At 60.6% G+C, this 24,039-nt stretch overlaps 2 protein-coding genes across 4 annotated transcripts; both read left to right on the top strand.

The window, feature by feature from the left end:
* Positions 1–6: 6 nt before the first annotated feature.
* On the top strand, positions 7–4,937 carry SHC2 (SHC adaptor protein 2). Of its 3 annotated transcripts, XM_015651571.2 has the most exons (13): positions 7–86; positions 536–606; positions 977–1,037; positions 1,213–1,332; positions 1,426–1,479; positions 1,672–1,723; positions 1,894–2,020; positions 2,158–2,338; positions 2,418–2,484; positions 2,574–2,738; positions 2,965–3,266; positions 3,445–3,583; positions 3,697–4,937. In XM_015651571.2, the coding sequence occupies exons 2-12, from the start codon at positions 539–541 to the stop codon at positions 3,571–3,573; spliced, it is 1,326 nt and encodes a 441-aa protein (XP_015507057.1). In that variant the 5' UTR covers positions 7–86; positions 536–538; the 3' UTR covers positions 3,574–3,583; positions 3,697–4,937. The 3 variants fall into 3 exon arrangements, with proteins under 3 accessions (XP_015507057.1, XP_015507059.1, XP_015507061.1); XM_015651573.2 differs by lacking the exons at positions 7–86; positions 1,672–1,723 and having other exon boundaries at positions 93–606; positions 1,894–2,000; XM_015651575.1 differs by lacking the exons at positions 7–86; positions 3,697–4,937 and having other exon boundaries at positions 93–606; positions 2,965–3,199; positions 3,445–3,537.
* A 1,980-nt stretch (positions 4,938–6,917) lies between these two features.
* C2CD4C (C2 calcium dependent domain containing 4C) lies at positions 6,918–10,942 on the top strand. Its single transcript, XM_033520195.1, has one exon. The coding sequence runs from the start codon at positions 7,311–7,313 to the stop codon at positions 8,571–8,573; it is 1,263 nt and encodes a 420-aa protein (XP_033376086.1). The 5' UTR covers positions 6,918–7,310; the 3' UTR covers positions 8,574–10,942.
* Positions 10,943–24,039: the final 13,097 nt, after the last annotated feature.

The raw sequence follows: 24,039 nt of genomic DNA, 5'->3' as shown, positions 1-24,039 counted from the left end.
AGGGCAGCTTCATCCGCAAACCGGCGCAGGGCTGGCTGCACCCCGACGAGCGGGTGCTGGGGCCCGGCGTCTCCTACATTGTCCGGGTAAGTCCCGCCGGAGCCCGGCGATGCGGGAGGGCGCGGAGACCCCGGCCCCAGGCGTGTGCGGGGCTCGGCAGGTCCGGCCGCTCCTCCCGACGGCTGCGGACAGAGCCCTCCCTCGAGTTCCCCACCCCACGGCTGGACCGGAGCAGCCGCCCCCCGGCACATGCAGCTCCCGTGATGGGGCCAGGGGCTTGCTGGGCCGTGGAGCCCACCTTGGAAGTCCAGCGTTGTCAGCCCCTCTGAGGCATCACAAGCTGTAGCACACAGATGAGTTTGTGGGATCCTAGCACGGGGGCTGGGCATGTGATGGGGCGTTTTGGTGTGGGGGGTGAAAGCTGCTGTGTGTGTGTGAGCTGGTGTGGAAGGCCCTTCTCTCTGACACCCGGCCTCTCCTCTCCATTGCCTGCCGTGTTGTGCCGCCTGCTCTGGCTGCTTCCCCCACCCCGCAGTACATGGGGTGCATTGAGGTGCTGCGCTCCATGAGGTCCCTCGACTTCAACACCAGGACACAGGTCACCAGGTACGACCCTACAGTCCCACCCTCCTGCACCCCACTGCCACCCCAAGCCTCTCGTGGCTCCCAGGGCCCTGTGCAGAGAGGGGAACGCGGTCAGGGGGAGCCTTGGCCTGCAGGACCCACCCTGCACTCAGGGACATGGACGAAGGGCACTGCCGCAGATCAATGGGTGGAAAGAGGAGAAGGGAGGTGGCCCCAGCTGGGATTACGTACCACGGGCCGTGACGTGGGGCAGCGCTGCGGGGAGGCTGCGGCGCCCAGGGCTGTGGGGGCTCGTGCCACCAGACCCCACAGAGCAATGTCAGGGGGAAAAGGCAGCTGGGAAGGGCTGGGGGTCCGGAGCAGTGACCAGGCCAGGGTCTGTCCATTGCAGAGAAGCCATCAACAGACTATACGAGGCAGTGCCGGGTGTGAAGGGCATCTGGAAGAAGAAGGTGAGTTTCTACTCAGCTTGTCCGTCCCTGGGACAAGGCTGTGGGACAGGAACTAGGGGTGCCTGCCCAGTTTGTGGGCCTGGGGCCTCTTGGGGCATCCCTCCCTTTTCCTCATTCACCCCAGGAAGCCTGGTCCTGGTGGTCTTCATTGCCCCGCCATCCTCTCCCCTGTCAGGCTCCCAACAAAGCCCTGTTCTCCATCCTGGGCAAGAGCAACCTGCACTTCGCTGGCATGAGCATCGCTGTCAACATCTCGGTTGATGGGCTAAACCTCATGATCCCCACCACACGCCAGGTGAGCGTTCCTGGGCACACAGTCCTGCTACCTGCCAGCCTGTGAGCCAGCAGCCCCTTTGCTAATGCCCCCCTGGGCCACGTTCCCCATCAGATCATCGCCAACCACCACATGCAGTCCATCTCCTTCGCCTCCGGTGGGGACATGGTGAGTCATGCACACCCCGGGCCCCCAGGGTGGTGGGGACAGGGACTGCCTATGGCTGAGCTGAGCACAGGGTGGTCTGGCCTGGGTCAGGATGCGGGGCTTGGACTGAGCTGTCCCCTTGTCCTGGCACCTCCAGCCCTGCTCTCCAGACAGTAGCAGGACATGAGTGCTGATCTCCCCCCCTGTCTGCAGGATACCACGGATTATGTTGCCTATGTCGCCAAGGATCCCATCAACCAGAGAGGTGACACTGGCCTCCTTGCCTGGGAGCTCTGTGGAGGAGGGATGCACTGGGGGGTGAAGGCTGGAGGAGGAGATCCCTCGTGGGGAACACGAGGGGTGGCTCAGGGTGGTCCTGCTGCAGCGATGGGAGCATGGGGGAAACACTCAAATCGTCCATCTGTCTGTCCATAGCCTGCCACATCCTGGAGTGCTGCGAGGGGCTGGCACAGAGCGTCATCAGCACGGTGGGACAGGCCTTTGAGCTGCGCTTCAAGCAGTACCTACACAGCCCCCCCAAGGTGGTGGTACCCCCAGAGAGGTAGGGGGGCGGGGGGCCCTGCTGCACCCCTGTCCTGGCCATGTCCCCTGGCTGGGGGTGGCTCTGGGAGTCACTGCAGGGTGTGGGGATGGTCTGAGCTGGGCAGGGTGTCCCCAGCTCACCCATCCCTGCTGCAGGGCACTGGCTGCAGAGGAGTCAGCCTGGGGGGAGGATGAGGAGGTGGCTGAGCACGATTACTACAACAGCATCCCAGGGAAGGAACCTCCCCCAGGGGGCCTGGTTGACTCCAGGCTCCGCCACAGCACAGCCCTGGGCCACGTCCGCACTCAGCCCTCCAGCTCTGTTCCCCCAGGCCAGGTGAGCCCCTCAGAACCACTGCTGGCACTGCTGGTCCCAGGCAGGGCCCCCCCAGCACTGTGACTGTCTCCTTTCCTAGGGCGGGTTAGCAGCCAGACGAGACCCGAGCAGCCAGCTGGGGCCACCCTGGGACCTGGAGAGCCAGGGTGGGTACTGCTGTGGGGGGAAGCCATGAGCTGGGGGGGTCCTTGTGACTCTGCCCAGTCCTGGCCAGCGGTGATGGCTGTTCTCGCAGGCCAGCCCTGCGACGGGTACCTGCAGGCAGACAGCCACGGCCTGGGGCCACGGGACTACGAGGAGCACATGTACGTGAACACGCAGAGCCTGGATGCCTGGGAGCCGGAGCTGGTGGCTCATGGGGCAGCGGAGGAGAGCCCCAAAAAGGACCTCTTTGATATGAGTAAGCCACTGCACCAGGGGAATGGCACAGAACCTGCTGTGGAGCAGTCAAGCTGTGCCAGCAGCTGTCTGGGTCACCCACCACAGCCCCAGAGGTGCTGGCACCGGCCGAGTCCACAGCAGTGCCCTGCAATGCCCTGGGGGATGTGAGCTGGGGTCTGTCCACACCACAGCCCAGCCCTGCCTCATGCCCTGGTGTAACACCCCACAACCCCTGGATCCCACAGGGCCATTTGAGGATGCCCTGAAGCTCCACGAGTGCATTGCAGGGGGTGGCACCAGCCCCCCCATTGAGGACCAGTGGCCCAGCCCCCCCACGCGGAAGGCCCCGATCGCCCCCACGGAGGAGCAGCTCCGGCGGGAGCCCTGGTACCACGGGAAGATGAGCCGGTGGGATGCTGAGAGGCTCCTGCAGATGGACGGGGACTTCCTGGTGCGGGACAGCCTCACCAACCCGGGGCAGTACGTGCTGACCGGCATGCACAGCGGGCAGCCCAAGCACCTGCTGCTGGTGGATCCCGAGGGAGTGGTGAGGGCAGGGCTCGGGGGTGAGGGCAGGGCTTGGGGTGGGCGATTGGGACCGGGGTAGGGGCAGGGCGTGGGGTGGGCTGTGGGGACACAGGCATGGGCAGGCACAGGGTCTTGGAAGTGGATGCTGTATGAGAGGCAACTCTCCTGAGTTGAGGATCACTGTGCCCCGGCCCCAGGTGAGAACCAAGGATGTGCTGTTTGAGAGCATCAGCCACCTCATCAGCCACCACCGGGAGAATGAGCAGCCCATCGTGGCGGCAGAGAGCGAGCTGCACCTCCGCCAGGTTGTACAGAGGAAGCAGTGATGCCGAGGGGGTACGTGAGTCCCCGACCTGCTCCCCTGGCTCTGGACTCACCCTACGGCAAAACTGGGGATGCTGTGCCTGGCCTCTGAGCTCTGGGGTCAGGCTCTCCATTTTCCTCCCCAGAGAGGTCTTGTGGTCCCTGGCCCTGCAGGTTCTCCCTGGCTGCTGCCTACCTCCATCATCTGCTTGGGGCACCTTGCCCAGCTGGACACAAAGACATTTAATTCCACACGTACAGGTGAAATGCTGTTGGGGTGGGAACTGCTCGGTGGTCTCAGCAGGAGGGACGGAGCCTGAAGCCCCAGGCAGGGCTGCCCTCACTTGCCCCAGCACTGGAGTGGGGGCTGGTGGACATTGCTGTAGCCCCTGGCTTGGCTCTGCCCACGGGGACAGGCACGACCACCTCTTGGACACTGGTGCTGTTGGATGTTCCTGCTGGGGACATCCTTTTTCAGCTGGATTCTCCCCAGGAATGGCTGCCACATGATGCTCCCTGTGACCCCAAGCCCCTGCAGCCTTCCCCAGGCCATGGCCAGGATGGAGCTACTGTGGGAAGGTGCAGGGCAGGGCTGAGCTGCTGGCACTCTCACGAGGTGTCCCATGGCCCATGGGGGCTCCCTGGCCAGCTCAGGGCTTTGGCAGGTTTTTATGGCACACAAAGCCCCCTTTACCTGCCCTGTGTCTGCTGCTGGGCACTGGTTTGTGGTTTGGAATATATTTCTAATTAAACCTGGAAATGAGCAAGGAACACAGGTGGTTCATGCCACTCCTGGGCATGGTGCTGGGACAGGTCTCCATCACTGCCTGTTCCTGCCTGGTCTCACCTTGGCCAACCCATCCTGTCCAGTCACACTTGTCTCTGCCCCTCTCTCCCCCATGGATCACCCAGTGTCCCCCTGGCTTCAGAGTGGCCTTTGGCACCCAGGGCTGGCCCTGCACAGCCTCTCCTCCTCACACCTGGCAGCTCCCTGTCCTGCTGGCTGCTGCCAGCTCCCCTCTTGCCTCTTCCTGGAGCAGCACATGGCCACCCACTCCTGAGCCTCCTGGAGTGGCTCTGAGTGGCACAAGCCAAGCTGTGACCCAGTAGTGAATGTGGCAGCCAGCAGAACCAGAGCCGTGGGTGGGCCTGGCTGTGGTTCCTGTGTTACAGGTGGGCAGCAGCCAGCTGGGGGGTCCAGTCCTGGCTGGTGGTGGCCTGTCCTGGCTCTGCTCCATGTGCCCAGTGCTGCTGCCAGCACCCACCTCGGGCAGCAGGGTCACCCCAGCACCCTCAGCCCCTTGCTGGGGATGGCCAGCATCCAGGCTGGCCAGTGCCGGCTGAGCCAATGAATAAAATAAGCCCCTAAATAAAGCCCAGTAATGAATGCGTAATTTTCCATTGATAGCTGGATTCTGCGGGGACATGGTGCTTCCATCTCAGCTGCTATTTTTTGTCATGGAGTGATGTGTCTGCAAAGATAATTGCACTGTTCCCTCAATAGAGAGGCAGGGAAAGGCAGTGAGGGCCCCCACTTTCTTCTTTTGCTGCCGGAGGACCAAGCCTGTGTGGTTCACCCGCTGGCAGAGCTTCATCCCGCAGCCCTGGGGATGCTGCCCTGAAGGGATGAAGGCCTGGTGGGGCGGCTGTTTCAGGGCTTTAACCACTTTGGTTGAGGTGTGGTGTCAACGGGTGCAGGGGACTCTGTGCCTCAACCCAGACGTGGGTTGAGGGCTCCTTCAGCCCCTGTGATGGGAAGGCTGCGGTGTTACAGGGGGGCTGAGGGGTTTTGGGAAGGTTTGGAAGCGACAGAAGAGCAGCTGCAGAGGACGTGGCCTCCTTGCTCTCCCGGAGCCTTGGAGATCTCGCTTACCAACCCGTCCCTGGACCTGTCTCAAATGTGCGGGCAACGGACACGCCCAGTTCGGATATTCAGGGCTTTCTTGCACAAACCCTTTCCCATAGCAGGTCTCCCTCCTTCCCAGCTTCCAGCAGGTGGTAGCACACTGCCAGCTCCACCAGCTATGTCCCCAGCTCTGCCAGCCCCTGCCAGCGTCCCCAGCCCTGCCAGTCCGCAGCCAGGCAGCTCCCAGCGCCCTGCTCCCCTCCGTGCCCCGCAGGCACCAACCCCGAGCCGCGCGGGCAGAGCTGGCCCGGCCCCAGCGCTCTTTGTTATCTCAAGGGAACTCAACCATTTCTGAGCCTTGTTTACCCGCAGTTTCGAAGGGTGGAGGAAAAGCAAACATCGGCCTTTTGTTCACCAGCTTCCCCTTCCGTAAGCCTCGTCCTCCTCCCCCGGGTTCCATCTGCCCTCTCCTCCCTGCGGGACCCGGCTCAGCATCCCGCAGTCAGAGCCCAGGGTCCAGCACACACCGTCCCCTCCCCAGTGCTGTCCCTGAGACATCCCAGCCCTCGGTGTGGTTCGGCAAGGCCGGCCGCCTCTTTTTACCAGCTCCAAGTGCGAATGCAGAGGGAGCCGAGAACTCCCGCAGCAGCCCCCGCGGAAGGCGCTCACCACACCAGGCTGATCCTCCTTGGCCGTCACTCCCAGCCCTGCGCTGCTGCGGAATGATGGTGCTTCCCGGCAGCCTGACGGCATCCACAGGGCAGCAGCCAGGAAGGAACAGCCGCTTGACCCTTTTGTGCCACTGTCCCTCTCGGTGCATCCCTGTGCCCAAGGCTGTAAATCCCCGGGGGACCGGGGCTGGCCCCGATTACTCGGTTGAGTCTCCTGACACCCCACAACACCGGGGCTTGCAGTGATGCTCCGTGAACCCTCCTGACGTTTTGTTCCGGTGTCCCCAGCCACCACCTCATCCCTCCAGGGCCTGGTGGGTTGTGTGACATGTGGCACTGTCCCCCCCAGCTCCTCCAGAGCGATATTAAAGCACTCGATGAGGCAGCTCCTCAGCCCCGAGACGCTGCTGAATGAAGATTCAGTGCTTCGAGATCAAGAGGTGGGAGTGGGGAACGGCTGCTCCCAGAGAGGAACGGCCACGCTCCGGACTGGGGGCACCGGGAGGGCGGGAGGGTTGGAACGGGGCTGCTGCCGTCCCGATTCCACTCCTGGGCCCATCCCAAATCCGACACTCCCGTGGGAACACCGCCGGGTGTCCCGGGGTCGGGTTCCTGCACTTCCCGAGCATCAGCACCCCGGGGCCTCACGGTCCCAGTCCCGGTCCCGCTCGGTCCAGGTCCCGGTCCCGGTTCCAGCCCTGCTCTGGCCGAGGGCAGCGAGCAGAAATGATGGGGCGCCGCACTCGGAGGATTACGGCAGCGGCGCGGACGAGGAGCGGAGCCACCGCCGCCACCGCCGCCGTATAAAAGCGCGTCCGCGCCCGCCCCGCCCGGGCTGCGGTGGCGACGGCGGCTCCGCTCCAGGTGCGGCGGCTCCCGGCAACGTCCCGCTCGCGGCGGCACCGGTCGGTCGGTCCGTCTGTCCAGGCATCGCGTCGCCTCGCGTCTGCCCCGTCCCATCGCATCCCTCGGCGCCGCCGGGTCGCCGTCCCCCGGGTCCCCGACCCCCGCTCCGCGCCGCCGGTTCCTTCGCGCTCCTCCCTGGGCTGGCGGGTCCCCGTGTCCCTCGGCGCGGCCAGTTCCCTCCCGTCCTTGTCCCGTCACCCGCGCCTGGCAGGTTCGGGTCTCTCGGTGCCGCGGGTCGCTCCCGGGGCTTCCGGATTCGTCCTGCCTCTGCCGGTGCCCGGCCCCCTGTGATAGCGTCGCCCCTCGGGTCTCTTCCAGCCCCACACCCGGCAGCAACATGTGGCTCCTGGAGCGGCTGCGCGGGGTGGCGGAGAACGGCGGGTCCCGGGGCGCGGGGACAGAGGAGTCCTCGCGGGGGTCCCGCTACAGCAACGTCCTCACCCCCGACAAGATCCCCGACTTCTTCATCCCTCCCAAGCTGAGCGCGGCACCCGCCGAGGCTGAGGGCTCCGAGGTCCCCGCAGCGGCTTCTCTGGGTGCCTCAGTCTCAGAACAGGACCTGGCCGGGCGCAAGCCCCCGCGCAGCCCCCGCCCGTCCAGCCGGTCCCGGTCTCGGTCCCGGACCACCGGGCGGCACATCATCCAGATCGAGACCGCTGAGGACTGGACCGAGGGGAGCTGCGGCACCAACGTTGACCCGCAGGCACAGACGGCCATGTCGCTGCCCTACGTGCCCAAGGCACAGACCTCCTACGGCTTCGCCACGCTGATGGAGAGCCCCCACACCCGGCGCAAAGAGTCACTCTTCCACAGCGAGCACAGCAGCCTCTGCCCCTCGCCCGTCACCTCGCCCAGCGCCCAGCGCAAAGCCAAGCTCAACGGCGAGAGCGGCCGCCGGACACCCTCTGACCTCGGCGCAGCCCTGATGCACCCCGGCCGCTACTTCAGCGGCGGGGAGAGCGACACGTGCTCCTCAGCAGAGTCCTCACCCTTCGGCTCCCCGCTGCTCTCCCGCTCCGTCTCCCTGCTGAAGCTCTTCAGCCAGGAGAGCCAGTCCAAGGTCATCAAGCTGAAGCACTCGGTGGCCCGCAACAGCTCGCTGTCCACTGACGACAGTTCGGCTGACACCAGTCCCAGTGCCCAGCGCCGCGCCAGGAGCGCCCCGGCCGGGACGCATCCTCCCACCGCCCTGCTGCCCCTGGACCTGCCCGCGGGCCGTGACCGGGAGCACAGCCTGAGGCTGAGCCGGGGCGGGAGCCTGCGCCTGGCTGCCGAGTACGACCCCTCCAACGCCCGGCTGCGTGTGCGCCTTGTCTCCGCCGAGGACCTCTACGATGCCCTCGTCGACCTGCGCAGCATCAACTGCTGCGTCTCGCTGTGCCTCAACCCTGGGAAGCTGCAGAAGCAGCGCAGCACCATTGTCAAGAACAGCCGCAACCCTGTCTTCAACGAGGACTTCTTCTTCGATGGGCTGGGCCCCGGCCACGCCAGGAAGATGTCCCTGAAGCTCAAGGTGGTCAACAAGGGCAGCAGCCTTAAGCGGGACACGCTGCTGGGGGAGAAGGAGCTGCCACTCACCGCCCTCCTGTCCTGCCTGTAGGTACCTGCTACCAGCCCCGGAGGGAGCCCTCCCACCTGTGGGGCCGGGGCGAGGCAGGGGAGCCGGCTCTGTCCCCCAGCCCCGCTGGAGGAGGGTTTGGAAGGGCCTCCTGAGGAGGGCGGGGGTTGTGGCAGAGTGTGGGGGTCCCCAGGAATGGTTCTGCTGTTGGGCTCTGCCAACACCAGCTGGTAGCCACAGCCTCTGCCTCTGCTCCCTCCCTGGTCCTACCCTGGGGCTGCATCTCCAGGAGCCCAGCAGAAAGTGGAGAGCTTCCAGCCCATTCCTCACCAGGAAGGATGGAAGCACCTGTTGGACTCTTCCCCTCCCTGTGCCTGTGGTCTCCAGCTGCCACCAAGCAGGTTGGAGGTGGGTAAATCTCTGTAGCACACTTACAGCCACCTCTCAAAGCCCCAGCACCTGTAGTCAGGCAACAGCTTTAATTTAAAAGACAAGTTTCTAGTCTTGGAAACTGCAATGAAAATACTGCAGAGGTGACCCAAGAGTGGGCCAAGGGCGGTCACCCTGGGAGATGAGTCAGGTTTGTGGCTTTTGAGCCTTTCCTGGACTCGTCCCAGCCCTGTGAGGCTGCAAGGTTGGCTTGGTCTGACATCTGCAGCCTCCTGGGTTGCCTGCCCTGCCCACCTTAGCACTGTCCCCCACTGCTGACCCCCAGTGGGAAACTACTCATGGAGCTTTGGGGGCTTTGGTTTGCCCAAATCCAGAAGGCTGCCTGTGCCTTTCCCCTGCCCACGGGAGGGAGATGCTGGGGGCTGGCACCCCTTGCCCTGGGCACACGGATGGTTCCAGGCAGTGTCCCAGCAGATCTGTTTGCTGACAAATGCTGAGGTGACAGGAGTAGCCCTCTCTGAGCGCTGGGGCCATCCCAGACTGGGCAGGGGGGCAGGCTGAGCCTTCACAACCCTCCACCCTCTCTTGCTTATGAGGGCTGAGAATCTTTCAAGTGGCTGCACCCACTGGGCAGGAGAGATGTGTCCTGTGGGGCCACCAAGCTCCTGTGCCCAGCAGGATCTGGCTTCCCAAAAGTGACTGACCTGGCTTTCAGCTTTCCTTTGGGGAGGGAGCAAGGTGCTCCCAACCCTTCCCATCCCACCCTGTCATCCTGGCTGAGTGGCTGGGGACAGTGGGAGTGGGGAGTGCCGGGGCACTTCTGCGGGTGGATAAAACACGCTGCATTGTTGTTTGGTGTGGTGTCACCCATTGTGTCGGGCTCTGCATGTTTCTGTGCAGGGAGCAGGATTTGCAGCGCTCCCGTCCCCGCCTGTTGCAGCACGCGTGGACACACACGCACACATGTGTTAACCTCTGTGGTGGCAGTCGATGTTCCTTCCTTGTCCTTTTGCAGCAGATGGCAGATCTCAGTGTTGGCTATTTATATCCGAGGCTGATCTTTCGCAGTGTTTTTACTTCTGTCTGTAAATATGTTCCAGGTACACACGGCATAGTTCTGATTGCACCGTGTTTGCATGTCGGGGGGATTCAGGGTGATCGTGGCTGTTTGTCGAGCTTGTGGTTCAAAACAAACCGTGCAGGACTGAAGGAGCTGACATGTCCATCCTTCACAGGGAGTTTCCCACCTGAGCCTTCCCTGTGCTCCCCCAGGAGCCAGCACGAGGGATGGTCCCCAGCCCCCAAGTGCCCAGGCTCATCCTGGGGGCAGATGAGGGCTCTGGGGAAGGGGGGGATAGGAAGAGGTGTCACATTCCAGAGTGTGGGGTGAACATCCTGCCCCTGAGGTGGTCTGGGGCAGGGAGGGGACCCTGCCCAGCTGGCTGCTGCCTGGCAGCCCCTGCACACACCACCAGCACCCTGTGCTCCCTGGGGTGCTGAGCCTGCGAGGGGCGGGGGAGGATAGGCTGCAAGAAGAGGGGGAATGGGAGTTGGGATGAAGACTTTGGTGCTCTGAGAGGTTTGAGGAATGACAAATCCCCCACAGAATAACTGTGTGCCTTTGGGTTTGGGGGAGAAAGATGCTGAGAGCAGAACCCCGGGCTGCTCCTTGGGGTGAGGCTGACCCCAGAGGGAGACCCAAGGGCCTGGGGACTCTTGTCCTGCCCCACCCCAGCCTATCCCAGAGCTGGCTGGAGTTGGGTGTGTGGCCATGCGGTGAGCCCTGGGATGAGCTGCTGTAAGCCCTGTTCTGTGCTAGGCTGGTGGTGTGGGAGCCAGGGCTGTTGCTTGGATGGGTCTCTCTGCTTCTGGAGCTATTTTCTATTGTTCCTGCTTTGATATTTCTGTGGCTGGATTTAATGATGTATTTTTGGAGTGAAAAATATATTAATACCTGAATGGAATGTTTGTTTACAGATTATTTCCTCTTTTTAGTGCAATAAAGTAATTTCTAAAACAGATGCAGGTGTGGCCCTGGCTCCTGCTTTCCCCAAGATATTTCCGAGCATTATTCCTCACAGCTCCCTGTGTGGGGAAGCAGAGCTGGAACCTCAGCACTGTCCAGATATGGGGCATCACTGCACATCTGGGTGCTGCTCCCCTTTCTAAACAGCCTTCCAGGGGCTCAAGGTGCCTCTGAAGCTCTTTCCCTGGTGCTGCTGACCAGCTGTGGGGTGAGGTGGGAGTGAATCTCCAAGGGGAAAGGTGCTGTACCTGCTTGAGGGGGGACTCAGGGCTGTGCTGAGCCATGGCACTGCCAGCTCACAGCCAGGGATGTGGTGAGGGAGAACCCCTTCCCACACTCTGTGGGTGTCCTTCCTCCTCCTCACCTGCTCCCCCAGCCTGACCCCTGCAGCCCTTCTCAGCACTGGTGATGAAGAAAATGGTGATGGTTTTGTTCTCACCACTCCCAGGCCCCCCCCGCCCAGCTGAGAGCATTCAGGTTGCTTTCTTTTCTCCCCACCTGCCACTTCCAAATCTGTTCCTAGCCAGATGCTGCCAAAGAAAAGAGGAGTGTTTGCCTGTTACCTAAATGCCATTTTTCTAATTTCCACAATTCTGATAATTTGTCATTTTTGGTAGCTATAGAGGCTGGGTGGGAACAGATCTGTTCTCTCACCTCTGGCCCCCACCGGGGTGGTGAAAGCAGCTTGGTAGGTGCTAATAATTTAAGTCGTGCTTTTTCTAGAGGTCCAAAGCTGCAGCAGTTAGTAACAAAATGAGGCTGATTAAGTTAGTCTGAACCAAAGTGGATGGGGTCAGCCTGAGCACATGAAAATCCCTGGAAAGTGTTCAACACTTGAAGCGCTGGAAGCAGCCAGAGGGGTGGAGAGGGGTATCTTGTGGGGGAAGATTTAACTCTGAATTTGTAATTGAGTCACCGTGGGAAGGAAATGCGTCTGCCTCACTGGACCCGGGAGCTTGGTCATGCTGAGAGGAGCGCCTGAACTGGGAACTGCTGCTGAGGAAGAGGGTGATACATCCCCACAATGCAGACCCTCAGGTCAGGGAATGCCCAGGTAAAGCACAGCCAGGTGAAATTTCAAGCCCAAGGGTGGCTCTGCCCATCACTGTGCACACCAAGTGATGTCTGAGCCCTGGGAGTTTCCCCCTGCTCTGGGATTCCTCTGACCAGGGGTCCCGAGGCTGCTGCTCTGGTGCACATTTGGGTGGCCCAATCTGTGCAGGAAACAGAGGCAGAGCAGGGGAGGCAGCTGGATGTGGAGGAGCCCCGATCTCCGGAGTAAGGCTCACCTGGGCGAGAGGCACACACAGGCCTTGGCTATTTTTAGCCCTGTGTTCCTGCAGCGTGAGGACTCAACTTCTGAGAAAATTGCCTGGAGCTCATTTAGCCATGGCGTGATGACTGGCGAGGGAGGGAGAGGGCAAATTAGGGCTTCAATCTCATCCAGGATGTTCGGCAGGGCCAAGGCTCCCGGGAGAGCTCTGCAGTGAGGAGGCAGCGGGACTGTCCCTGCTGGGGGACAGCCTGTCCCTGCCCCATCCTCCAGCCAGCCTGGGGGTCCCGGTGCCAAGTGCTGTCCTTGGCTCTGCTCGGGGGTCCTCAGCAGTTTTGGCTGAGCAGGGCTGCAACGGCTGCTTCTCCTCTCTGGATTTTTTGTGTGCTGTTGAGGCTGGGGGAGCCTCGCCTGCTCCCGAGGGCAGCCCTAGCCCAGCCATTTCCCTCCCCCCACTCCCAACTCCGGCTGCCGATTTCCCGTTTCGGTCAGAAAAGCATCTTCCCGTTGCCTGGCAACGCTCGGCCGGTGGCGGGGGGGCTCCACGCGGGGAAGGGGGTGGCCCTGCGGGTCCTGCGCCGGAGCCAGCCGGGTGCCCGTGGTGACTCCGCCACACGGTTCTGGACACCCGGGCCGGGCCGGCTGCTGCGGGACCGGCTGTGGAGAGGCTCGGGGAGGGCGCGGGGGAGCGGCGGACGCGATCCGGGCAGTGCCGGCTGGAGGGAGCATCGGCCTCCCCCGGCACCGCGCTCCAGCGCTTTATTGCAAGCATTTGTCTTCCATGGCAGCGTGTCTGCCTTAAAGGGGAGAGGAGAGACTCCCACTGTTACTGCGAGGAAAACAGAACTTAATTGAATCCCACAGTCTTTTGTAGTCACATCAGTGGAGAGTGACACCCCGGCGTTAGCCCCTGGCACCCAGCAGTCTGCTCCTCCAGGGGACACGGAAACAAACCCCCAGGCTGGTGTCTCAAGAGCCGGCCGGGAGCAGAGGTGACCTCCAGCTCCTCGTCACCAGGCTCTCTGCTGAAATGTAGACGCCGGGATGTACCTGGGGCAGGCAGCACTGCCCAGCACCGTCAGCCGCAGCACACACTCCCTCTGTTCTGCTTTTCCATTTGCACTTTGCTCTCCTGCTTTGAGGCTGGCAATCCAACAGGGACCTGGGCCCAGATCTTGCCTCCACAGCCAGGAAAAGGCAACCAGCGGATGGGAAGCGCTGCTTTGGACTTCTCCTCACCATTAATTCAAACCCCTGCATCCAGCCTTGGGGCTGGGGCCAGGGTGGGTGTACAGAACACAAGGAACTGCAGTGGGAGAGTGCAGGGAGCATGCAAGGATGGCTGAGGGTGAGAGCAGCAGCTGCCTTGCAGGGTGGAGGATCTTTTCTGCCTCTCCTCACCCTTTCCAGTGACCTGCTCCTTGCTAGCTGCCTGGTGGACTTTGAAATGCTGCCTTTAAAACGTTTGCAAAATTCCCAAAGCATCAGGAAGGTCCAGGTGGGAGGCAGGAAGATGGCATAAATAAGCAGACAGGAGGATTTGTTAAATCAGCAGCTGCTGGCAAACACTTTAATATCGGTGCAGCTGGGTGCTGATCAATACAACTTTTGGGGCCACGGGCTGGTACCAGCACTGGGGGGCTATGGCTGAGCCCAGGGTGGCTGTGAGGCACAGGGGTCCTGCTGTGGTGGAAGGCACCCGGCTGGACACAGCAGGGCAGGGCTGGGAGATGTTCCAGGTGCAGACTCTCCTTCTCCCCCTGCTTCCCACCCAGATATCACCTCCTGGGGGAGGGGACATGCCCATCTCCATCCCCACAGCATTTTGGGGTTGTGTTAACCCCCCTGTCCGTGGTGTGGCCGTTCAGCTGGGTGAGCTGTGGTGGGAGCGGGGCTCCAGCCCGGCGTGGGACCGCGTCTGCCTGGCGGAGGCACAGGCGGACACGCCGTGGGAGCCAGGCTGGCATTGCCATGGCAATGGAGATAACAACAGCAGCTGCCAGGCAGAGAGCAGGAAGGGCACGGATCTCCAGCAATGCCAGGCCACACTCGCCCATGCCAGGGCAACACTGGGATCGCAGCTGAGGGCCCATCCTGTGACATGCCCTGTCCGAGCTCTGTGATGGCCCAGAGAGCTGTGAACACGTCTTTGCTGCCGTGAAGTCCTTGGCACCCTTCACACCTGCAGCAGAGCCAAAGGTTGCACTGAGAAATACATAAAAATAGAGATTCGAACCCTCCAACCTGTCCACTGCCAGGTTATAATTAATTCTCATTTGCACTTCCGTCCAATTTCCCTCACATGGCTCCTGACCCAGGCCAATTGTCGTATGAGGTTTCTGTAATTGCTAATCTTATCAAGCACATCGGTGTGAATTGAGAACGCTGCAATTAGCAGGGGCAGGAGCCACAGGTGAGCTGCTGCTTGGCGAGTGTTTGTTTCACCTGTGCCAAGGGAGGATGCGTGCTGGCTCCAGTGCTTGCCAGGGCTGTTCTATGCCCAGTCTGGGCAGGATGGGATCCTCAAGATGACCGAGGCCACAGCAATGCCCAATCACTAGGAGCTCCTCAGTCCTTCTGGCAGCTTCTGCCAGGATGGGGGCTCACCTTTCCTAGCCCCCCATCACCATGTTGATACAAGGACGCTGGCAAAGAGTCCTTAAACAGCCCCAGACCCTCTGAGCAGGCTCAGACAAACAAGGTATAAACCCGCAGGAGATCCTGCTCCGAGCTGCCGGTTGGGAACTGACGCGCTTTTTTGCGGACAATCTGTTTCCTCCCACTGCCGCTGGCTACCTGCCCACCCCATCTCCCAGCACAGGCATTGGGTGGTGAGAGCGGGTCTGGCCACAGGGGCAATTCCATGGAAGCCCCCCAAGTGCCACAGGGCTGGGCTGGGCAGTGCTGGCACACCCAGGGACTGGCCATGGCACAGAGCAGCAGCTGGGAGCAGAGTGCAGCCATTCACTCCCCCAGATGTTCCTCCACATCAGCGGGTGACCTTCAGCTGGGACAGATGGGGCTCACAGGCTTGTCTGGAAGCGGCCAAATGCATCGTGGCTTTGTGGGGAGTTCAGGGCTGCCTCGGGCACCAAACACAGCTGAGGCGCAGGGAGGGGGCTCCAACAGCTCCAAGATGCAGTCCAGAGTGCCAGGAGAGCATCGCAGCGCCGGGTGCCCTGCCGATGGCACACGGCAGGGGGTGGCAGGGTCCCCATCCTCACCGCAGCTGTGGAGTCCGTGGGGTGGTGTTGCACGGGCGCCTACCAAAACCTCTCGCTTTGCCACCCCCAGCCGTCTGTCGCTGCTGACACTCACTGACAGGAATAAACTCCAACACCTACCATATGCTTTGCTACTTCTGCTGCCCGCGCTCACTTGTTACTATCTATTTTCAAAGCTGGGGCAGCCTCTGCGTGGGGCGGCTGTTGGGCCAGGCCCCAGCAGTGGGGAGATGAGCTACGATGGGGTGCTGTTGTTCCTGGCACAGATGAGTGCAGGGGCTCTCTCTGGTGGTTTCAGCCCTGCTCTGTGAACAACTCCCTAGCACTTCCCACGTGAGCACCAGCTCTGGTGCCTGGCTGGTTCAGCTGCTGTGGCAGTTGCTTGGGTGCTGCTCCTGTCCTGCCCTGCCCAAGGGGCTCAGCACACTGCTGGTGTGACCCTTCCACAGCAGCACCCAGCCCTGCCATGCTGTGTCCAGGCACTACCCATTGTCACGGCTCACCAGGCACTAACAAAGCTCCTGCTTGGGCCGTGCCCCAAGCCCATGTCCTGGGCTCCATCCAGCCCACTCGTCCCTGGCCAGGAGCAGGACAACAAAGGCCTGACCGTTCATTGAGTTGTTCCCTGGCACAGCCAGCAGGATGGCTCCAGGTTCTGGGTGTGGGAGCTGCATCCTCAGGACTGTCTCCAAAGAAAACCATGGGAAAGGGTGCAGTGAGCAGTGGTCAGCACGTCCCCCTGGCCGTGGGGACTGGAGGATCCTGTGAAGGGATGGGCACAGCCCTCCCCTGGCAGGATGGAGATATAATCTCAGTGTAGAAGCACCACGAGCAGTGTCTCTTCCCCGCTCTGAGCTGCTCCGTGTGTTTACGACTCTCACAGCCAGGAAAATTCATCTTGTTTCAGGAGTGGATGCATCTCGGCACATCCTCCAGGTGCCAGAGCTGGTGATGCTGTAAATGACAGAAGATCTTACAGCAGAGCTCGGCTGGGCTCAGCTTGCTGCGTCTGTCCTGCCTCCTCTCACTGTCACCACTGCCAGGGGACAGGCGGCTGTGCGTGAGCAGAGCCCAGCGCTGGCTGCCGCCTTCCCCGGGGCACCCCGCGTCCCGCCCCGAGTTTCAATTGCACCATGCCGCTTTGATTCCTGGCTTTAATTACAGCCTAACGAGGCCCGGGCAGCAGGAGAGGAAAACATCAAGCTTAAAGGGAAACAAATCGGGAGAGAAAAGAACATTTACTGGTGACTAATAGGTCCATGGCTCGGCGTGTGTGTTTGCCTGCCACAGTGCGGGACGTTGCCAGGAGGAGGAGAGGGGATTTCTTCCTACTTGGCAAGCCAAGCCGCACAGTGCAGTGCAAGGAGAGAGGATTTTTCCTGGGCCCATGCCGTTCCTGTGTTATTTTTAACGCCCGTTGCACAAAAGCTGAAAACCATCCTGAGCTCCGGGTAAACAGAGAAGATTTTGCCTGCTTTCACAGGCAGGGTAGGGGCTAAATAATCCAATGGTGACAGATGGGCACGTTCACACACTGTACTGGCCACACCACAGGAGATTGAAACTGATCTGGTGAGAGGAAAGGATGAGAGTTTCTGGTGCTGGCACCCAGAGCCCCGGAGCAGTCACCACCCTCATCATCCTCACCACCACCACACCGGGTGAGGATGGGGCAGGGCGGAGAGATTGTGGTGCTGGGAGTCCCTGAACATGAGCCCAGTTCCCTGGGAGGGCTGTAGGACCTCTGCCCTGGACTCCCTGGGCTTTCCTTTTGCACAGGGCCCGGCAGTGCAGCACAGAGCCAGCGTCCCCAAGAGCTGCTCGGGGGTGGCCGGGGTCCATTCCTGGGCTGAGGCCAGGAAAGCTTTGCTGTGCTGGTGAGGGATGCCAGGGACAATCCCATAGGATGGGGCAGGGGAGTGAGAATGGGAACAGGGACATGGGGACAGGGATGAGGACATGGCAGCATTGCTCAGTGGTGCTCCTGATGCCCACCCTGCTCAGCACCATCCTGTTCCTCTCCCTTGGCCTCTGGGGTGGCTCCACAGACATTTGGCTCCAGCACGGCTGCCTGGGCTGTTCCCCCCACACCAGCGAAAGCTGGGATCTCGTTAGTGAGCTCTTGGACTTTGAGCATCTTAGAAAACAGTGCTTGCTAATAAGAGAAAAAGAATGACAGCAAATAAGCCCAGCCACAGGAACATGGCCTTTTCATCCAGCATTTTTTATTCCCCCACATTCTCCCCCCTTCCCTTCTTCGCCAGTGGAATGAAGCCACTGTAATAAAATTATTAATATATAAAAAAAAAGATGTAGCCCCCACCTCGATGCGGCAACCATGGAAACTGGATCAAGGGGACACCTGTACATTTCCATTCCGGGCTCCTGCTTGTTGAATATACAGAGGAGAACTAATTAAAACCCCAGTGAAAATGGCATGGGGAGGGAAGGAGCCGGCCCTGGGAGGGAGGGGGCTGTGTGGCTGGGAGGTGCTGCTGGTGCAGGGATGGGCCCTGCCAGGTGTCCAGTGAGCCTTAAAAAACATCTGGTGCTTCCAGTTCCCTCCAGCTCCTGGATGTGGAACAGGTGCTCAGTGGACCCCAAACACTCTGTTAACAAGGTGACCCCAGCCCTGATGCACCCCTGAATACTGAAGGGCCTGAGGACCCCATCTCAGCCCCGGGGATGATGCTCAGCAGAGCAGGGTAGAGTTGGTCCTCGGTGATTTTATGCTTTTAACCATTTCAGTGAGAGGAAGCTCCCTGATCTGGCACGTGAGCACCCAGGACGAAAAGGCTGTGTTTAACCTGAAGGTTTATTTTTACTGACAGCAAATGGCAGCGCCTGGAACATTCCCCTCTTTGGAGTTAATTTTTACTGAAGCTCAGTTTTAGTCATTGTTGTCTAAATCTGACTCCTCCACATTTATCCCACGGAAAAGCTCCCGCAGCTCAGCCCTCAGGATTTCAGTGGCCCCAGGGCTGGTGTGCGATGCCCGCTCCTGCCAGCCTGCAGGACTGATGGATGGGGAAAGCTTTTCCTTCCATCAGAGCAGACGTCAGGCTGCGAAGGTGAGCAGAGCGCTGAAACCCTCTGATTGCCGATGCACGGTCTCAAATCACTCCCCAAGTGTCTTTCCCAGCCGGAGCTCAAGGCGGGGCTGGCTCCTGCTGCCTGGCCATCAGTCCCAGGGGCTCATGCTGCACGATGCCCGGAGCTGGAGCGAGGGCTCCTGGTCATTCTGCCAGGCTCTTTTCCCAGCAGGGTGCTCATTTTCTCTAGCTGAGCTATGGAGATGACAGGCTATGCTGAGCAGGTGACGATCCTCCTCCTCGGCCCCTCTCCCCTGGTCTGGCACAGGAACAGCCCGAGCAGGGAGTCTGTGCTGCCCCAGCTCCACAGCCGGGCTCTGGCTCTGCAGACACGGCCGAGGCACCGCGCCAGCCGGGCCAGCAGCTCCCACCAAACCATCGTCCCGTGGGGCTCTGGTGAAGGGGCTCCACTTGGGCAGAGAGTGCAGGCACGCAGCTCAACTTTGGGGAGAAGAAAATTCCTCGTTTCCATGGGAACCGGAGGAGGAAAGTTTCTGGGGCTGCGGTTGGGATTCTGCCAAGCAGGCAAGGCAGCAGGACCCCGAGGCAGCCATCTCCCCCCTCTGCTCCCGGGGAAAGGCTGGCATCCAGCTGCCAGCCCCGCTGCCTGTGCCCCCAGAGGTGCCCCCTGAGATGAGGGGTGTGCTGGGACTCTTCTCCCTCCCCTTCGGAACTGTGTCAGATGTGATCTGACATTTAGCTCTCAGCTCAGCGAGGAGATGCACAGATAACTCTAATCTGCTTTTCTCCTCCTCACGCTCTCCCTGGAGGCAAAAGCTGCTGCTGGGAGAGCAGGGGGGTTCTGGCAGCTCGGCACAACAGCACCGCAGTGCTGTGCTGAAGATCTGGAGGGTCCCGAGGATCTGGAGGTGTCCCAGCAGCACCACGCCCTCCTCACCCACACCCTCCCATCAGGCAGTGGCAGCTGGCAGGACCCGAATTCCAGGGGCTGGAGCTCCTTGGGGACATCTCAAAGGCTGCAAGGACAGAGGCACGGCAGCACCCTGGGCATGACAAACAGTCCTCAAGGCCAGCTGGCTGTGGCCACCCTGCCCACTGGCCCTGCCACATCACCGCACCCGTCACCCATCTGCAGCTGGGTGTCAGAGCCACCCTGGCCTGTGTCTCTCTCTTTCCTGGTGGCTCAGCTCCAATTAGTGAGGCCCCTATTAATTTTTTCCACTTAGCAGCTCATGTCAGTGTCAAGCTGGCAGCGTGAGCAGCAGGAGGGAGGGAGCTGGGGCGAAGGGGAGCCAGGGTGTTGGGATCAACCCAGTAATGAGGCACACGGGGGGGGCTGAGCCTGGCTCCACAGCTGGCCTGGGCTGGGAAGGAGTCCCTGAAGAGCAAAACCATCTCAGCATCCCTCCCTGGGCTGCCAGGTCCCATGGTCCAAGTCACAGACTAGGTTTGGCAAGGATTTGAGCCATTTTTGGAGGCTCCTGCAGCTGCAGGCAGAGGCTGATCCCCAAAACCCCCACAGCAAGGGCCAACCCTCGCCACTTGGCCTCTGCCCGGGGCAGCACCACCCTCCCCCTGCTGAGGGTCCCGAGGGGTGAAGCCAGCACAAACAAGAGTTCTGAGACACCCCCGTGGCCACTGGAGGGTTCCTGGAGAGGGTTAACCCCCTGGAGCAGGGGGTTAATGATGTATCCAGATGGAGCTGACCTTTCCACCTTTCCACCTTTCAGCTTCACCTGCAACTCCCTTTTCCCTGCTATTATCTGCATGGATGCCTGTGGATTTCATTTCCATATTCATGGTGTTTTAATGACCCTGTAATATCTTTATGTTCTGCAATTAAATGTGGAATCTTTTTTTTTTCCTTCTGCAGATTAGCATCTGCAAAGGATCATTTGTGGCATTTGAGCAGAGGAAGGGAAGCCTGCTCAGGGGGGAGATGGGGTTAATTAAACTTCAGAGCACAGCAGGCTCCACCGCTAAATATCCTTCTTCCAGTGGGACAAGCGAGGGTGAGGAGGGAGCAGCTCTGGGCTGCTTTACAGTCAGATGGCTGGGCCACCCCTGGGGCAGCTCCTGTGGGTGTTGGAGTGCTTTCAGTCGTACAAGCACACACAAGGCACACGTGTGCATGCACAAGGTTCCAAATCTGCATTGAGATCCCTGTCTTGGGCTGCAAACCGGGACTGAACCGCTCTGGCGTCATCCCAGTGCAGCTGGGGCAGCCAGGCTGTCATCGGAGTCCTGGTGAGGCCATTCGAGCTCCAATCGCTCCATCTCCATCCCGGAGGATAATGGACATCTCTGCCACTGCACCACCCCCTCCTGAGCCGGGCCACAGATCCCCGGCTAGCTCAAATAGCTTTTTCTTCTTTACTCCGGCTCGGGGACAGGAGGGATCCTGGCCAGAACTTCCGTCTGGGTCCTGACCAGGATCTGAGCTCACTGGCTCACCTTGAGCACGAGTCCACAGAATCGGGTGAAGGAGCAGGGGAGGACTTTTCTTCTGGGTTATAATTCACAACTTTATTTCTGTAAAGGGAAATCCAGGAGAAAGGACAAAGGACCGAGGATCTGACCGCTTCTTTTAAAGGGTGAACGCCTCGGGGGGTTGGAAATCGTGAAAACCAGTCAGGAAGCTTGTTTATGTTTAGAGCAGGTGGGCATACAAGCTTTCTACAAACCAACTACTACTAGGTACTAATAAGAAATACCAGAATAACAGAATGGATAGCTTCAAATAAAATGCCAAGAATTAGGGAGTGGGGGCCGCGGGGTGGAACCGCACTGTAGGGGGAAGAGGGGCGAAACAGGGATATCTGAATCGCTTTGGAGGGGACACAGGCAAAGCGGAAATGTACAACAACCCATAGGGAAAACGGAAACGGATACAGCGCGGAGGAAAACGCGGGCTGAAATCGAAACTCGGGGCCCCGCGGCCGGAGCGGGGCCGGAGCGGCGCGAGGTGCGGGACCGGAGGGAGGGAGGGGACCGGAGGGAGGGAGGGGACCGGAGAGAGGTACGGAGCCGGAGGAAGGTACGGGACCGGAGGAAGTTACGGGGCCGGAGGAAGATACGGTACCGGAGGGAGGGATGGGACCGGGCAGCAGGACAGCGCCAGGGCCCCGCGGAAACAGCGGCGGCACCGGGGGGAGCACCTGCTCCGAGCCCGGCGCAGGCGAGGGCTGAGGCAAGGGGCCGGGGGGGAGAAAACCCCGCTGGGGACGGTAAACACAGCCGCCGGTAGGGACGGCAAACACAGCCGCCGGTAGGGACGGCAAACACAGCGGGCAGCGGGGGCAGGGGGGAAGCCCGGCGGGGCCGGAGGGGGATCGGGGAGCCCCGGCGGGCACAGCCGCGGCAGCACAAACCCCGGCACGGGGGAAGGGGCGGGGGAAAAGCTCCGGGCCGCCGGCCGAAGGGATAAACTAACGCAAAAGCTTCTAACTCTGCTAACAAACTAAAAAACCTGCCGCAACATCCTCCCTGGGATGGTAATTGGGTTTCAGCCCTGTAAGGTGGATGGGGCTGGGCTGAGAGTGGAGTGGGGAAGAATAGGAGGGGGCAGAGGCAGCTCTGAGTAGGACAGAACCCCGTTGGCCTCCATCCACCTCCTGCCCTCTGCTCCACCAGCCCCAGACCTTGTCTGAGGCATCTCACATGGCCTTGCAGGATGGCTGGGGACAGCCAAGTCCCAGCAGCCTGGGGGAGCAGAGCTGGAGTGGTGGCCAGAGGGTCTCAGCTCCTCCCTGATGGGACATGGCAACCACAAGCAGCCCCAGCACGCTCCGTGCCTCCCACACAATCTCCCCTTCCTTCTCCCCTGGTCCTTTTGAAGCTGCAGCTGTGAACAACATGTGAGTGTGAGGCCCAGGAGTGGCGCGTTTGGCACATTGAATAAAGATGGGGACGAGAAATGCCTTCTCCTGTGGCTTTTTGATGGGAAGGACAGCACTGAATTCATTTGGAATGCTGCCAGACACCACCAGAGCCTCTGTCAGCATCCAGGCAGTCAGAGCAACACAGGCTGGTGCCCTGTGAAGGTGCCACCTCGTACAGTGGCACATGCAGGCACGTGGTCACAGGTTGGCCATGCCAAAACATCTTTGTGTGCACAGGGCTGGAAAGGAGGGCATCATCCCCATTCCAGGGGCTGGAAAGGAGGGCACCATCCCTGTTCCAGGGGCTGAAGAGGAAGGCATCATTCCAGGTGCCATCCAAGCCCACACACCCTTCCAAACTCTTCTGCCACTGGGTTGCAGCTGTGGTGGACATGGTGCCGGTACAATCCCACCTTTATCCACCTCACAATGCTCCCACCCCTCCCAGGTGATCCAGGGGAAGAGGGGGACTGGATGCAAGCTCCATGTCAGGACACAGGGTGGGAGGATGGGAGGTCTGGCTGCAAGGAGGGGTGTGGGATGGCCGGGCTGCTCCCTCCCGGTCCTGCTGCCGCCTCCTGCTGCTCCAGAAGGATGCAGCGTTTTATCATCATCCTGTGAGGCTGACAGGCACCAGAATTAATGAATTCCTCATCAGCACTCCTTCATCTAGCTCCCTCCCGCGGGGTTACACACCCACAGCCCCCAGGCAGCACGGAGGGAATGGAGGCAGGTGTTGTTTGCAGGGGTGAGTGTGCAGGACACGTGCACAGGTAAACAAACACACCTGTGTGTGCCTGGCCAAGGCTGGAGGGGGTCAAGCTGCCCAGCCAGGTGGATGAGGGGTCCCTGGGATGCCCTGAGCCACGGGGACATGGAGACCCTGCCCTGGCAGAGGGGCACGGGGACCCAAGTCTGGGCATGGCTGGCCTCCACACATCCCTCATCAAGCATCTGCTATTAATTACTGACACCAGCAAGAAACACTTGCCCTCAGTGTATATTTCAAATGTGGGAGCTTCACTGACTGCAGGACCAACCCCATGGAAACCAAGGAGCTGTGGGGAAGCAGCAAGTCAGGGGGACTCTGCATCATAGACCAGCAAGCAGCCGTTGTGTCCCATGGCAGCAGAGGCTTGTGTGGCTTTGCTGTCCCCTGGGCTGTCCCTCTGGCTGTCACCACACAGCAGAGCATGTGAGGGAAAAGATGTTCCTGTCCTCTCGGAGCTGGCCTTTTTGGAATGTTGACATCCTGAAAGGATTGGCCATCCCAGGGGTGGTTTATTTGGCAGCTGTGCCGGCGTAAAGGCTGTGAAACTGCAAACTCTCGGCGTTCCTACTTGAATTGCTGTCAAACCACATCTTCCTGCCTGTACCCTGAGGTGCCAGCTGGGATTTCAGCACATGGGATGGCAGCCTGGGCGTTATCTGACCTGCAGGACTCATCCTGTGCAAGCCCAAGCCTGCACTGGATTTACATCTGTAGATATTGCACCCATTTTTGTGAGCCCTGCAGAGACCGTGATATGATAAGTATTTTGATTGTAAATAAATTACATTTGTGGGTTGTGATGACTTGAAGTGGAAAGAGGAAGGGAGGGAGGCAAGTTGGGAGGATGAGAAGGGAACTATATAGCCATGATGCTCACCTTGACCCAGCC

The sequence above is a fragment of the Parus major genome, chromosome 28 (assembly GCF_001522545.3).
Source record: "Parus major isolate Abel chromosome 28, Parus_major1.1, whole genome shotgun sequence".
Taxonomy (NCBI): Eukaryota; Metazoa; Chordata; class Aves; order Passeriformes; family Paridae; genus Parus; species Parus major.
Note: the sequence above shows the minus strand (reverse complement) of the source record. Positions and strands in the feature narration are given on the sequence as shown.

What these genes read in the sequence shown, in the direction of transcription:
- SHC2 (XM_015651571.2), top strand. Translation starts at nt 539, where the DNA reads ATGGGGTGCATTGAGGTGCTGCGCTCCATGAGGTCCCTCGACTTCAAC. An exon ending in TGATCCCCACCACACGCCAG is followed by an intron (nt 1,333 to 1,425) that starts GTGAGCGTTCCT and finishes GTTCCCCATCAG; the next exon opens with ATCATCGCCAACCACCACAT. An exon ending in TGGTGGATCCCGAGGGAGTG is followed by an intron (nt 3,267 to 3,444) that starts GTGAGGGCAGGG and finishes CCCCGGCCCCAG; the next exon opens with GTGAGAACCAAGGATGTGCT.
- C2CD4C (XM_033520195.1), top strand. Translation starts at nt 7,311, where the DNA reads ATGTGGCTCCTGGAGCGGCTGCGCGGGGTGGCGGAGAACGGCGGGTCC.